At 39.4% G+C, this 15,945-nt stretch overlaps 1 protein-coding gene across 3 annotated transcripts in view; it reads left to right on the top strand.

The window, feature by feature from the left end:
* IQGAP1 (IQ motif containing GTPase activating protein 1) overlaps window positions 1–15,945 on the top strand; it is a 69,795-nt gene that overhangs the window by 13,823 nt on the left and 40,027 nt on the right. For all 3 annotated transcript variants that reach the window (XM_064517728.1, XM_064517729.1, XM_026115567.2), the window contains exons 3-10: window positions 5,883–6,039; window positions 6,413–6,490; window positions 8,184–8,260; window positions 10,410–10,477; window positions 11,547–11,660; window positions 12,045–12,223; window positions 12,913–13,003; window positions 13,429–13,592. In XM_064517728.1, coding sequence (XP_064373798.1) covers window positions 5,883–6,039; window positions 6,413–6,490; window positions 8,184–8,260; window positions 10,410–10,477; window positions 11,547–11,660; window positions 12,045–12,223; window positions 12,913–13,003; window positions 13,429–13,592 — 928 coding nt within the window. The remainder of the gene's footprint in view (window positions 1–5,882; window positions 6,040–6,412; window positions 6,491–8,183; window positions 8,261–10,409; window positions 10,478–11,546; window positions 11,661–12,044; window positions 12,224–12,912; window positions 13,004–13,428; window positions 13,593–15,945) is intronic.

The raw sequence follows: 15,945 nt of genomic DNA, 5'->3' as shown, positions 1-15,945 counted from the left end.
GCATTTCCCAGAACATAAAGTTCAAGAAGAACAAAATTTCTGAGAAGAAAGCAGTAAGGCACAGGAAAATGGTTGCTGTGGAGGAACGAGTTTCTCTTTGTGATTGTGATCCCGTGTACGGAAGTTGCCCAGGGGTTCCCAGAAACTTTATCTTTCTTTCTGGTAACGCTATTTCTTGTCGCTTTTCTAGGCTCTCTCGTCCTATTTTGGTTGCAAGTCCCCCTTCTCTTGGGCTCAGACTGCACTCCAGGGTGTCATGGTGTTTCATTTGAGATTGGTTGATTCTGCTTAAGAAGGATGACTGGACTTACTGTTGCCTGGACAAAGAGCAGATGCTGTACTAGTTTCTAGTTTCATTGCAAGTTTTTAATTAGAATTTGAGTAAGAAGATTTATATAATGATTAAGTGAACAATGAGGTAATATTTGAAGAGCAAATGTATGGTGGCTTGCTTTAATTCGTTATTTCAGTTGATAGTAACTGCCTGTAAAAATAGAAAACATGGTGTGTTGGTTTCTTACATTGGTGTTTCAAATAATTTTCAAGTGCTCTTCCAGTTTTACAGTGATCCCCAGTTCTCTATTTGCAACTGAAGGCTTCTTTGAGAACATTATGTTCAAGAAGCTGTAGCAATCAGGGTGCTTTTAATTTCTCTAGTAGGGAGTTTGCATTCTTATATAAATAAGTAAGCTGAGAAAATACGATAGTCCAAGTCACAAAACACGGCATTTATTTCTTATTAGAAAGGAAAGTGTGATACTATGTCTTTTGCTATAGGAGTCTGTTCAGAAGCTTGCATGTGGTAGCTTTCCAGAGTAAACTAGGCCCAACTAAGCAACTTCCTGTCTATACTTTTTTCTGCTTCAGGAATGTTACTTGTCACTTATTAAGTGCACTGTACCTGGAGTACTGAATGTAAGGAACGTGAGACCTTGAGGTATTAATATTGTCATCATTTGGATTAGAGGGACTGAGAATTCCTTGAATTGTGAAAGTTTCTCTAATGCAGGATACTTTGATTTATGGCTTATTTGGAACTCTTCTGACATGTAGTCACTACCATCTATGACTCGAACGTGTCAAAACTTGTTGAACTGGTTTGCTTTCTGTAGCCTGTGCTTTGACTCAATTCTGTACTCCCTTAACATGTCCTTCGGGTTGTATTTGTTTTCTGTACCTTACAGGCTCTGCCTAAACAGTCCTCCCTTTGTTTTCCCAAGTTAGATGGCGAGGAGCTCAAAGGCAAGATGAGCGAGATCATGGTTATGAGTCATCTGGTGTTTGGTGGCTAGTGGGTGACTTTCTCATACATGAATAAACTAGGCAGTGAAACTCATCAGTTCCAGTTGGTCAGGTGCTATCAAAGGGCACGTAAAGCAGTCCTCTGACTTTTTACAGTTTTTTAGGAGAGTAAAACCCACAAAATCTGTGAGAGAGATGAGGCTTGGAAGAAATGTCATTGTTTTATATACCTTTCCAAATACTAAGACCGTTTACTTTTTCTCCAGAGTATAGAAGGTTACTTGATTTATACAGTTTATCTACTCTTACAATTAGAAAAAAATTTAAAAAACTTTTTTTCTTTTACTGCTGGATGTGGTGTTGCAGTATGCTGTCTTGAATAAATTTCCTTCAAATAGTGCTAGAGCTTAGCTGTCGTTTTTATGTGAGCTTTGCCTCAGCCATTGCAACCAGCTACTCTTTTGCTGATTGAAAGTTTCTACACACAGAGCCTTTGTACTCTGGATGTTCTGAGCAGAGGCTACAATTGCCATGTTGTACATTTTGTAAAGAATTTTGTGCGAGAGTTGCAAATTAGGAATTTTATTCTAGTTTTTGGGGGGCTGGAAAAGACAAGAAGTGAGTGAGGAAGCTGGGGAATGAGAAGGTGGCAGAAGCTGAACTATTGACTATTGTGGGAGGGGAGGGTTGTCAGCAGGTACGTACAACTGCTTTCTTGCTGTTGATTCTTGTGAGTGTTGGTTCCTGGCAAAGGTAGTTTCCTTTCTTTCTCACCTTCCTTCCAGGCTCTGCCAAAATGTCCACATCCGTGTCTGTTGGAGGCATTTGGTCGCTGTCCCATTTCTGTGAGTAGTTTAGTTACTGTGGCAACCTCAGTGAAAAGCTTCTTGGCACCTTCTTCTTGCCTCTGTTAGCTTTTTGAAGGTGTCACCTCTGCTGCTTGGAGCTGTAGAGAAGCCAAGTGTGAGGAAAAGGCTTTCCTGTGCAAAGGGAGAGAGCTTTAAATCGAGTAGTTGTTTGCATTCAGATAGAAAAAATCAATAGAACTGAGATCTGGGCATCATAATAGTGGCTGATTCTAGGTATTTTATGATGAGCATCTATGGAATATTTGTGTGTTATGGGTTTTTTTTTTGAATTAACTTTTCACATTTTTCTGTGCTATCTGGACAGGAATGCAGATACTTAAAATAATATGAACAACTAAAGAAAAAACAGTAAAATCTGACGCTTTCTGAAGCCCCTGTTGAGTAACCTTTCTCTGAATGAGGCTTAGTATAACCCTCTGATAGAAAATCCACAGATTGGAAAACAGCGTCTGGCGTGAGATATTGAAAAAGGAAACGCAAATAAAAGTGCAAGAGGGATGACTTAAAAAGTTGAGGATTTTACACTGCATTTACTCCACAGTCAGATTTTAGATCCTCTTGCATATAGGCGACTGGCTTACTATGGATAATTTTAACTATTGTGAATAGACAAGGCCATCTGAGGAACAATGGCAGCCAAGCTAAGTAGACCTGTTTGAATTGTACCTTTAAGCAAATACAGAATTAGGGCAAAGAACAAAGCACTAGTGTTGCACCTTTTTTTTGTTTTAGAAAGGGGATTTCTTTATCTTAAGAGGCAGATGGCCACATTGTATACTAACAACATTTCAAGTAGAGATAGATGGACAAGTAGTGGATTCAGATGCTAGTACTTGACTGGCATTCCCCCTGAGCAGTGGAGATGCGTGTTCATCTGAAATGGTTTCTGTATGTTTTCTCAAGTATGTTTAGTTCTGTTTAAGTTAACCCACTTAAAAATGGACCAGCTGTCATAGAGCAACAGGCTGGGTCTGTGATAGGTTAGAGATGGTTAAAACTATGCACAAGCAAGGCCATTAGAAGAGTTATGTAAGACCATATATTTGCACTAATCAAGGTTGTCTTTCCTTTGATCATTAAAATATTGCAGCCTGTCAGAATTTTTGTTTTCACCAACACCTACCAGCCTTCTCTAATTAGAAGTGCAGTTTACTATCTCTTCCTGATCTTCTTGGGAAAGATGGAAAAAATGACCATGATGAATTTGGAAGCATCTCATCTCCTTAGTTTACTGCTGCAGTGTTCTGTATTTGATATCAAGAGTAAATTGTACAAAAAAAATCCCCCAAATTAAATTTTTATATGTATAGCACTTTCTTTTCTAAATTAAAGAAATTGTCACAGATTATATTTTCTTTTTAAGGCCAGAAAGAGAGATCATTTAGTCTGTCATCTTTTCAGATATTGAAGGTTGTAAAACTTTATTTACTTCTTTCCATTGAGCCTTACGTACTGGGCTGAAAATTGGTGGTTCAGAAGCAGATGTGGATCATATGTTCTTGCCTTATTTTTGGTGCTGTTCATCGAAAAAGGTGGAGCAGGCTGCTGGTGATAACTATAGCTTCAGACATCTGATTTCGCTTTGCTACTGTGAGACTGCCAGAGCACCATACTGCTTTTCACTTTATTGCAAACTGATTGCATTGCACTGTTTAAGCCTCTCATTGTGAAGAATTATCTTAGCTAATCAAAAATTTCTTTCCTGTCTTCTTCCTGCTCTCCAATTTGAAGAAAAAAAAAAACCAAACAAAAAAATCCCCCCAAAACATGTAGACCACAATGATCCATTTACTTAGCAGTGTCAACCTCAAAGGGAATATAGCACCTGACTTGACTGTTCCTCTTGGTGTACACCCCAGGATAGCATTAGGTTTTCTAAAAGCTTTAAACTTAGAATTCATTGTGTCCATTGTACTCACTACACGTTTTTCAGTGTTACAGATTGTCTTTTTAGGATATGTTCCCCAGTCTGTAGATATGCTCGATCTATGACCTAATATTTAACAATACGTAAGGCCTGGGTTATTTGAACAGTTCCATTTTTACTGGAGCTATGACCACCCATGTGCTAATTATAGTTTGCAGTTATGGTAATGTTGCATATTGTAATCATCTGATACATAGATATCATCTAATTTTGTCAGCCTTGATTTTCATATTACTTCCTGGAAAACTGAAGTAGTAGGGCATAGTATGCCAAAATACATTAGAAATAGTCCCATTTACTGATTCCCCATGAAAATGCTACTTTGGGATGTCTGTTAGTTCTTGGTATATGTGAGCTATTTTTTGTATGTATATACAGTGTCAAATTTTAATTGGAATATTGAGAGGCACAAAGTCCTCCCAGAAATGGGAGGCTGTTTGGCTGTTTTAGGTGGTAAACAGAACTGCATAATTTTCCTAGGTGTTTTACAGGGCCTGTTTTCTGTGAAACTGTGTAAATTTACCACAATTTTATATTTGATCCTTTATCATTTGCATCTAGCATGGTGTTTTTCTGTTATTTTGCCTGGATTAATATGGAGCTAAATAGTCTACAATTATGTATTAATATAAAACAATATTTAGATATTAGAATTCTGGTTCTATGGAATTTCTCTGGAATTAAAATATCTGAATCTCCTAAAAATAAACAACACCCCCCCCCAATTGGTTCAGCAGTATCCTTTGCTTGACTGTCTTTAGACTCAGTCCCAGTAATGAGGACCCATCATCCCTGCGACCCAGGTAGTTAATGTTGCTCACGTACAGTGTCAGATCTGTGTTATAGCATGTGCTACTGCTGTTCTGGGTCACTGTTGTCTTGGAAGTCACTTTTCCATGGCTTTCATGGATTCAAGGCCAACGTGTCCTTTAGGAGCTTTGGAGTTCAGGTGGGAGTGAGGCATGGTCTCCAGAAGTAAGAATGTTGTTCTTCAGAAAGTGGCCTGTGGCACTGGAACTGCCTCCTGCAGAGAACAGAACAGCCAGGGAGCATGTCTCCTCCAGAATAAGTTGCACAGCAAAACTTGCAGTATACATCTGGTGGTAGCTTTGCTAAAGAAGAAATATCTAGGTGAACCTTTGTGAGAACAGTGGCTTTTCAAAATATTTGCTGCTGTAATCCTCATTGTTGTCATGAGGAATGCAATAACACCATTACATGGGACAAGGACATGGCATAAGTGAAAATCAGCTTATATGAGGAGGGAAAAGTAAAAGCGGTGGCAGTGAAAGTCTGTTCCAATTTTTTTGTTTTGTTTAAAATGTGCAGGAGTGAGGGAAAAATATAGGTAAGGAATGTAAACTTAACAACAGCGTTTTAAGGCATTTCTGTGAGGTCTACTAAAAGAGCTTGCATCAGTGGCACCAAGTCATGAAATAACAAGTGGATATTTAATGAAAGTAGAATAAAGAGATGCTTGTGAGATGAGCCTGTGCTCAAGAGGAAAATTTAAATACAGGTTGGCTACTGTGTCTAGATTAGTACAAGCTGAATAATGGGCTGAAGGAGAAACATGATGATGAGATGGTATCTTAATAACTTGTGACACTTTGACTACTCGACTGTACTTCTGTTTAATATTTTATCTGAAGCATTACTGAGTACTATTTTAATGGCACAGATTGTCTGATAATGTCATAACCATTATCAGCCTCTAATGCTAAATGAATACCATGCTGGAGAATGGCATAACAGTAGCAGCATGAAACTTTTTTAGCATGAGACTGTGTTTACGAATTGGAAATGCACTTATGTGACCCGCTTCTTTGCTCTTGCACTTCCAGATGGATGGAAGCCTGTCTGAATGAGGAGCTGCCTCCCACAACAGAGCTGGAAGAAGGCTTGAGAAATGGAGTCTATCTGGCCAAACTTGGAAACTTTTTCTCCCCTAAAGTGGTTTCTGTGAAGAAAATCTATGATAGGGAACAGACTAGATATAAGGTGAGAGCTGTTGGCCATAGAGACTGGGTTAGGTAAAGGCCTAAAATAGGAAAGAAAATGTGTACATCAGAGGAACTGTGAGTGAATAAGCAGAGTGTTAATTTATGTTAATGTTATCTGAGAAACTCCTCCTTGGCTTTAGAGTGAGAGAGGTGGACTCTTAGCTTTATCTCATGTGAGATAAAGCTTGCGCTCATGAGAGAAAACTTGCCTTGTTATAAACAATCAATATAATTGTATACAAAGACTTCTGACATCATCTTTTCAGTAAAAGGACAGTTTTCACTGTCTTATTGAAGCTCCCTAGTGTTCTTGGCAGCTGTTATATTTTGTCTTACTGCCTTCCCCTTCTTCCTAACTATCTTTATTTCAGGCAACTGGTCTCCACTTCCGGCACACTGATAATGTAATTCAGTGGCTGAATGCAATGGCTGAGATTGGTCTCCCTAAGGTAATTTCTCTGTTGTACATGCAAATAAATACATAATCTCAAAAAAGCTTTGCGTTTCGTGGAAGCATTTGCTGTTGTGCAAGAATCAGCAGATTTTATCTAGTTAATTCTTCATTTCCTAGAGTTGTCTCTCTGTAGAAATTCTCTCCTGAAATTTGCTGAAATATTTCATTCTGCTTCACGCGTGTGTGCGCATGTATGTTTGTATGAATGATTAGGAGCAAAATAATTCCTCCTTCTGTACCATATGCTTAATATTTCTAACCTTGCATGACATCTGCATTACATCGTTCTTACTCTGCATGCTATTGACCAATATCTGAGCTACAGTGGCAGTTTTTTATACCTCTATGATAAAAGGATCAGCACAACGTGGAGTGTTTACATCCAGCTGGAATATGTTCCTGATGTGTTGTAATCAAGCATGTATCATTGGCTTCACGAGGGTAATGGCCAGATAAAATCCTCTGAGCTAATAAGTAGTGTGACCTTAAAGTGTATGAAACTATGAACTATGGTAAGTATGGTATGGTTGTGCTGATAGTCAAGCCACATACATGGATTAGTACCCAAAGTAAATTTTCCTCATGTGTTTATGTAACCCTTGTTATGCTGAGTGCCACCAAAGCCAGCACTGCATGGTTTAGTCTGTTGTTTGTTTTCTTTGGGTAAGTGCTTGCAAATTAGACACACTTTTTTTTGTTAAAGTTTTCCAAACAGCTGATGAGATTTACTAGTTGAGCCTTGCTTGGAATTATGATGATCTTACAGGAACACATTTGGGAGCAGGAGATACTGAAATACACTGTGAAGGTGATTAGGTGAAAGGAAAATAAATGAAGAGTGAGCTAGGCAGAGAGAATTAAGTGTGAGGTATGGGTTAAGATTTTCGGATGTGAATGAGGTTTGGGGGGAAACAAGTGTGTAAGGAGATGTTGAGGAAACTGGACTGGAGCCCGATATGTTGACAATGAGACATTAGTGCTTTAAGTACTTTTCCATGAAGAAGTGCCAGGAAACTGATGCTTTAGAGTTGTGAGGGCCCTTCAGTTGCTCTTGCCTTTACAGAAAGGGCAGTGTTATTTTGTGCTCATAGGCAACAGCAAGGAATGCATGAATAACTTAAAAGTAGCATACCTTGTCAGCACTTCTGAATGAAGACACACTTTCATCATTAACTCATTGGGCTAAATTTTGAAGAATTTTTCATTTGAGACTGTCTGAAAGCTTTTGGGCGCAGATAACTGGAAACGTGGTGCACATTGCCTACCATCTCAGTGTTGGTCTCTGTAGTCTTTTGTCACTGTCTCTTCTCTTTCTCTCCACCCCCATTTAATCCAAACAGAATCCTCTTTTCTCTCTTCTACTGTGAATATTTTTCTTCATCTCTTGGCTTTCCCTGAAGTCCCCGCAAAGACTTCACGACCCAGTATCTTGGTGGGGGCCCAGAAGAAAGGGTGGCTGCTTCCAGGTGTGTAGGACTTGAGCAGGAAGAGGGGGAGCCCTGGTCCGGGTGGTAGAAACAAAAGGGAGGCTTGGCACTTCAACTAGGAAGGCAGGGAAGCTCACGGAAGAGTTCTGTTCTGTAGGCCGTTTCATAAAAGTACTGCAGAAATTTGGGCTTACCACAGTTATGCCAATTAGATATGAAGAGTAAGTATCATTCAGACTGCTAACTTTCTTTTATCTTTAGATTTTCTACCCAGAAACTACAGATATCTATGATCGCAAGAACATGCCACGCTGTATCTATTGTATTCATGCGCTCAGGTAAGGCATGCTGGGCAGAAATCTCATTGCTTCTGAAATCTGTCTGGAAAGCTGAAAGGTGAAGGAAGGAGTGTGCACACTGATTTGGAGCTGAGGGGTGCAGGGGATGGATTTACTAACAGAAGAACAGTCATACTAGGTCAGAGCAAAGATCCATTTAGCCGTGGTTTTGTCTTGTCTCTCTGCTCTCTAAGCCAGAGCTAATACTCTGGGCATAAAGGAAAGTCTTGAAGCCCTAGAAAGTGTGAGTGTATCCAGGGATCAGTGCTATCACACTGTATGAGAGGCAGTGTAGTCACTGTAGTGTGCTGCAGCACGTGTAACTTGAGATGATCAGAGTAAGAATGATCAAGCAGGAACTGTTGCTGAAAGGTCTTTAAACATATCTTAAAATCTCATATAGGCTAAGTAGGATAATTTCAGTCCTTGAGAAAGCTAGGAGGATTTATTTGTTTGTGCTGTGTTTGATTTGATGGGATAGTGCGTTGCACAGACTGGGGGTTTCTTTGTTTTGTTTTTTTTCCTGACAGCCTGGTTTGATTGCAGGTGTCCAGTGTGGCTTTTGAAATATGTTTAGATTTTTATATCAAGAGGACTCCTTTTGGGGAATTTACTGGGTGAATGAATGCTGGATTGTATAAATTTGAGTCTTCGTCTGTTGCTTGCTCAATATCAGTTCTCAAGAACAGCTTGTTCTGCTCTCTAATCTGTTGCCAATGTGAAATCCATACAGATGAATGGCACTTAGCTGAATGTTAGAAGATGTTTCAGACTGTTTTGGATCAAATTATTATTTATAGAAATAGTGTGATTCCAACTTGGATCTGAAATGAATTGTCACACAGCAATGTTCGCTTTCATACGGGTGATAGCAAAGTTCTTCCCTTACTTGCAGCTTTGTGATACTTACTGTAGCTACTCTGCCTGGAGTTGTCTGGCATATATTCTTGTTACGTTGCTTGTTGCAGCCTGGCCAGTTTTTAGTGCTTTTTTTTTTTTTTTTTTTTTTTTTCTCCTTCTGCAGTCTGATTTGTGGACAATAACTGTTTTCTAAGAAAATTAAATTTGTTGTTGAACTCCTTTTCAATTACATTTTGGGTAAAGAAAATGAGTTCAGGGAATGAATAGATGCAAACAGTGCAGGTAGTTATGCTAAAGCTGTAGAAGTTATAAACATTCATCTAATAATGTCTTTTTAATGAATCTTGTTTTTTTCAGTCGTTAACATTTTTGGGTGAGGTGTTCCATAACTGATTCCTCTGCAGAGTCAGCCTCCTCAAGATTTTTTTATTTAATTAATTTTACTTACTGAGGAAAGAGGAGTAATTCTGGCATGTAAATATAAATAAGAAAAATTATGTTTTTATAAAAATGGGTTCATTTTTCAGGCTCAGTGCATCAATATATTTCAATTATAAAATAAAAAAATCTAGAGCACAGTTCTGTTGACAGTCCCTAGGTTAGAAATGTTGCTGCCTGGTGTTTGTGTAAAAACACCTGCTTAGATCTGTAAAGACTAGAGATCTAGATTTGACCTGTTTTGGTCATGTATAAAGGAGGGATTCTTCATGCTCTTTTTTCCAGGCAAGTAATGACTCCAGGGTTAGCCTGAGGAAGCAGTTATTTAGTGTGTTCTTTTTTAAATAGTGTGGGTTTTTTTAAATAGGTTTTTTTTTTTTGATGTTTCCGTATAATCTTACGTTTTACTAGAGGGGACAGTTCCGTGAGCTGTGCTGAGCCAGCATGACAGGCAAAAAAAAAGGGAGAGGAGTTGCTCTGCTTTCTCTGATCCCGTTTATCCTTAGCTATGTGGTCTAACCCCTCCTCTGTAGCAGTTCTAGTAGCTGTCATACTCCTTTGTGAACCAGTTCAACTCACTGAAATGATGGAAAAATGACCAAACGAATACTTCATTGTAATTTTAGCAAGTGAGATCAGCTCAGTGAAGACTTCAGAGAGTGGTGGGCCAGTAATGTGCAGCTGTGGGGAGAAAGAGGGGAGTCAGCCCACCCTTTTGGTGGCAATGAGCTCTCTTTTTGGGCTTATCTGAATGACTCCCTGAATCTATATTTTTCTAAAATTCTGTGTCATCATCAGGATCACAAGGGAAAATTACTGGTGCTAATTATTCCTTTGTCTTCTTTTCTAGCCTGTACCTGTTCAAACTAGGACTTGCCCCACAAATTCAGGATTTATATGGGAAGGTGGACTTCACAGGTAAAAAAACAAACAAACAAACAAAAAAACCCAGTTTTTGGTTTTGCTGATACTTGTGCATGCTCTGCTAGACACTGATGTAATGATCAGCTGAAAAAGGACTTTACTATAGTCAAAGCTAAAGGTTAATGGCTCTGAGGAGTTCCAGTAGCTTAAGAAAAAGGTTTGGTTTGGGTGCTTCTGAGCAGGGCTGATATATAGTTATTAGTTCACTAATTATTACTTTCACAAATAACATGCTTTACCTTTCTATCGTTGTTGTAAGGTGCTTCAGCCTTCCCTTCATCCCTTTGAGGGGATTTCATCTTTTAGGTCATGAACTCTCCCTCATTTTGGAACTTTGTAAACTGTTAAGGGAAGTCAGAACTGCTTAAAATAGAGCTACCATCAACTGAAGAAGAAAGTTTACCAGGTGGTTTGCTGTAGGAGAATTCAGCACTGACTTACTTATGTCCACATGACTCCTCCAAGATTTCAGTTCCTTGATTTCTTTTTTTTTTTCCCAAAAATACTAAATTGTTTTTTGCATTAGCGAGGTTACTGCCCAAATGCAGACATCTGATTTGAAAGGTGTCAAACTTTTTTTATTTTATTTTCCTGCAAACCAGTTAATTAGGCCTCTTAGGTACAATCAATAACAGCCCTGTTTTTAAGTTATATAGTATTTAGCAATAGCATGTCTCCATATTCTCCATCTTCTTTTCAACATAGTCTCTCTGGAGAGAAAGAGGAAAAAAAAAAAAAGCTGAAGTATTGCCTGTACATTTTCCTGACCTGTTGGCAGTCATAGCTGAGGCACCTCACAATAATGGAGTCTCTTTCAGGCTCTTCATATGAGTTGTGTGATGTTTTCTTGTGAGGAAGACTATGGAATTCTCCCATATGAGTTTCTGGGATGAATGTAGATTTTTGGGAAAGTATACAAAATGCCTATCAGTTTCCAATTGTTTTAAGCCTCATTTACTGGATCACACTCAAAGTATTAATAAAACAGTAATTTGTAACTTAATGTGGCTGTCCTAAGTTTTTATGCAGAAACAGTTGGTATATGTTTTTATGTACGTTTCAGAGGAGGAAATCAGTAATATGAGGCTTGAACTGGAGAAGTATGGTATTCAGATGCCTGCCTTCAGCAAGATTGGAGGAATTCTAGCAAACGAACTCTCTGTGGATGAAGCAGCATGTAAGGAAAAATGGAGTTTTGTTTTGTGTGGCTTTTTTTTCATGTTGGCAGATTAGATACTATGTGTTGGTTGTAGTATTCTCTGTTGTGAGACAATATAATCCTTTTGATAGTCCTTTTGAAAGACGAGGAAGAGTGGGGTTTGAGCCCCCCCCCCCCCCCCGGGACATCTTGATTTTATTAGATAGAAATAGTACTAGGAAATGTGCCACCATTTATGTCCAGAACATAAAGCCAGGCTGGAATGGAAGGTGTGTTGATAATTCTTTTGTTGTTGCCAGAGCTTTTATCAGGTTCTTTTTCTGTGGAATTCTTTCCAGCTAAGTTCTAAATTTGTTAGAGGTGTTGTGTTTGTGACTGACAGGGTGTGACTTTTTTTTGCAGTACATGCTGCTGTTATTGCCATTAATGAAGCAATTGACCATCAAGTTCCAGCTGACACTCTTATAGCAATGAAGAACCCTAATGCCATGCTAGTAAATCTTGATGACCTATTGGCATCCACTTACCAAGATATACTCTACAGAGCAAAGCAAGACAAGATGGAGAATGCGAAAAATAGGGTAAATCCATCCCTCTTTCAAACTATTTGTGTGCATTGCAGTAGATTCTTTTATCTTGCAGAGTAAACTGAGGAATCAACGGAGTGTCTGTTTGACAGTCCTCTATGTATGGTGTTGGGTGGATTTATTTCTGTTGATATTCTATTGTGGCTCCCAGTAACCTGTTTTCTTACAGCAGAAGACAGGCAGCCATAGCTACATTACTGTGTTTAGCTGTCTGAAATATTGACCTCACTGATGAACAGCATTTGCGTCAGCCTTTATTTATTAGAAATGCTATCCCTCTGTTTTCAGACAATACTGATACTTCTTTCGAACAATGAAATGATGTGCATTACAGGCCCCCTGACTCTCTCAGAAGGGGTGGTTGCAGTTTTAGAACTCTACATATCTAATGCCTAGCTATGTCTACTGCTTTCTATGTTCTGGAGCTCTACTGTGTGTCCCTTTAGAAATAAGGCTCTTGGCTGTCTGTATCAGAGAGTGAGTATGAGTACACTTACTTTATATGTTTTTACTTCTAGGGCTTTTTTTGCATGTGTAGAGATCACCTCTTAAACACCCTGTCACAGCTCTATGTAGATACACAGTTATGCTCCCTGTCCTTTTCCATGAGAGGCTCATAGAAAAAGCTATGAAGGCAAAAGAAATTGTAGAAACAGACTGATTAGTTTTTATTTCATCTTCAGGTTGCTTCTGAAAATTCAGAGAGAGAGAGAGACGTGTATGAAGAACTTCTGACTCAAGCTGAGATTCAGGGCAACATCAATAAAGTGAACAGTAGGTATTATGCTAAATTAATAGTCCTAGTTAAACAACATTTGAAAGCAATACCTGTGCTGCTCCTCACTTTCTATAATGCTAACAGAAGTGGAAGGCGGTTTTCCTGTTCTTTTTGTTTTATATGTTATCAGTACACAGTTATAAGCTGAATTCATTTTGACTTCTCATGCCCAATCTTTGGGGAATTGAATGATTTCTCACTAAATTCTCTTCCTTGAGTAGTACATGTTATTTCTATTCTTCAATCACTTGTTAAAGTGCTACTTTGCAATTGACTTTGGAAGTCTTCCATTCAGGTTCCCATACCTAACTCACGTTTAGACCTGATGGTTGGCATTTCTTTCTGAGCAGTCAGTTATATAAATCATGGGATTTCCTCGTTTAATGTTTCTCTCAAAAGTCTTGCTTTACTTTGTTACTAGCACATTCAGCTATATCAAAGATTGGCCTAGCTTTGGAACAAGGAGATGCATTAGCATTATTTGAAGCTTTGGCAACGCCAGCCCTGGGACTCCGAGGATTACTACGAGAAAACTGTGACTGGTATCTGAAGCAATTTTTGAGTGATAAACAGCAGAAACGGGAGGTATGGAAAAGCCTAGATCACCAGGGTTTCTTTTTCTTTTTTTTTTTTTTTTTTTTTTTTTTTTTTTTTTTTTTTTTTTTGTCCTTTCACCATACCATTGCATAGTAATCATTTGCAATATACCTGCATACAATTTACTGTTACTTTGAAAAATTTAATGTGTAATGCAAACGGAGAAAAGCATACAGTAAACATTTATCATTTAGTTTTAACCTCTGCATATGAAATGCAAGTACAGTGCTTTTATGAATGTACAAGTACAAGCTGGGGACTGATCAATTGGAAAGCACCTTTGCAGAGAAGGACCTGGAGCACCTGATGGACAAGTTGACCGTGAGCCAGCTAAGTGACTTTGTGGCAAAGAAGGCCAAAAGCATCTCAGGCTGCACTAGGGGTAATGTTGCCAGCAGGTTGAGGGAGGTGATCCTTCCCCTCCGCTCAGCACTAGTGAGACCACATCTGGAGCACTGTGACCAGTGCTGGGCTGCCCGGTACAAGGGAGACATGGGCATATTGGAGCGAGTCTAGCAAAGGGCTGAGGAGCTGAGTAAGGAACTGGAGCATCTGACACACAAGGGCAGGCTGAAAAAGCTGGGATTGTTCAGCCCCGGGAAGAGATGGCTTGGGGGGGGGTGGTGGTGGTGGAGGGATCTTATCGATGTGTATAAATATCTGATGGGAGGGAATAAAGAAGATGGAGCCAGACAGCTTCTCAGTGGTGCCCAGTGAGAGGACAAGAAGCGATGGGTGCAAACTGAAATACAGGAAATTCCACTGAAACGCAAGAAGAAACTTTCTTTTACCGTGGGGGTGGTCAAACACTGGAACAAGTTGCCCAGAGAGGTTGCGGAGTCTCCATCCTTGGAGATATTCAAACCCCAAGTGGACATGGTCCTGGGTGACACGTTCTACTTGGTCCTGCCTTGAGCGGGGGGTTTGGACTAGAGGTTGGAAGGGATCTCTGGAGATCATCAATTTTTCTGTGATTTTAGGCAGGCTTGCTTAAAACTTACACTTTTCTGGGAAGGGAAAAAAACTTTCCACCTTAATGTTTCTGGGACTTGATTGCAATACCTATCTAGGCAACGGCCTTCAGACAGAATCCCTATCTTTTTGTTGTAAGACTTAGGTGCAGCTCGGTCAATTTAGCTCCTGCCATATAATTTCTAAATTTGTTTTGGCACAGGATTGGATACAGTTGCAATGGGGAGGGGTATGGGACCTGCGCAGCTGTGTGACTGCACCTGCCTCATGTGATCTGACATATACTCCCACTTTGGACAGGGTCTGCACAGGGCTCATGGGGATTTGCAGCCCAGTTAACTTAACATGTCCTCTTCTCTGGCCCCCCAAAATCTGTGTCTGCATAAATGATCAGCCTATTGCATTTCTGATACACTTCTTCCCCAGAATGTTATAGCTTTTTCCACTAGAGTGCAGGTTGACTTTTGTGTTCAGCGGGTGCTCGAATCTGAAACAGATTCAGAACCACGCTTGTGTGTGTAGGGGTGTGTGTGTTAGTGTGTTGTGTGTGGGTTTTTTTTTTTTTTTTAATGATGTCAGACTCGGTTGGTTGATAGCTAAATAATTTTCCTCGATATAATTCCTTAAAATAACTGTGTTATTTTGGAATGATGATTTCATCAGCCAGAATCCACTGCCATGCTTTGTGATTGTTTCTTACCTGGGACTTTGCATTAATGAAGGAGCTGAAGGATGTGTGTGTTGCTGTAATGCCCTTAAGTGGGGGCCTCTTTTACAGCATAGACATAACCCAGCAGCTGCTACTACTCAGAAGATTTGTCACTTACCTCTGAAGAAAGGTCTTAAAGTGATGTTCCGTGGGAGCTACGATTCAGACAAGATAGGACAAATGTGGGCTTTTTTTAAATGTACTGTCAAGCTTTGACATGGCAAGCACTCTCTGTAGTTGTGCAAAGATCATGTCAAAGGTCATGAAATAAGACTACAAAAATAGTTGAAAGATCTCAAAATATAAATCTGGTCTTTTGCTGCTTCTGGAGAATAATCATCTTTTTACTCTGTGTTACAAAAGGTTGTTGCCTGTACAGCTAGTACCCAGGTTCTGGAAGTCCTCCTGCCCTTGTATCACTCAGTCTCATTTTCTGTTTGTGTTCACATGGTGCTATACAGTCCAAGAAGGAAGGGGGGTGTGTGTGTGTGTTTATATAAGTCAAAACTACACATTGTCCATTTTTGATGTTCCGATAACTTCTGTTGCTCAGAGATAAAACGGAACGCTAATTGATGTTTGGATTCATGGCAAACTATGCAGGTGCTAACTTTTCTCCAGCACACACCTCATGTTCAGTGAGCCTTTTCCCACAAAGTT

This window comes from Dromaius novaehollandiae, chromosome 10, assembly GCF_036370855.1.
Source record: "Dromaius novaehollandiae isolate bDroNov1 chromosome 10, bDroNov1.hap1, whole genome shotgun sequence".
Taxonomy (NCBI): domain Eukaryota; kingdom Metazoa; phylum Chordata; class Aves; order Casuariiformes; family Dromaiidae; genus Dromaius; species Dromaius novaehollandiae.
The sequence above is the reverse complement of the archived record's forward strand: the minus strand, read 5'-3'. Positions and strand labels throughout refer to the sequence as shown.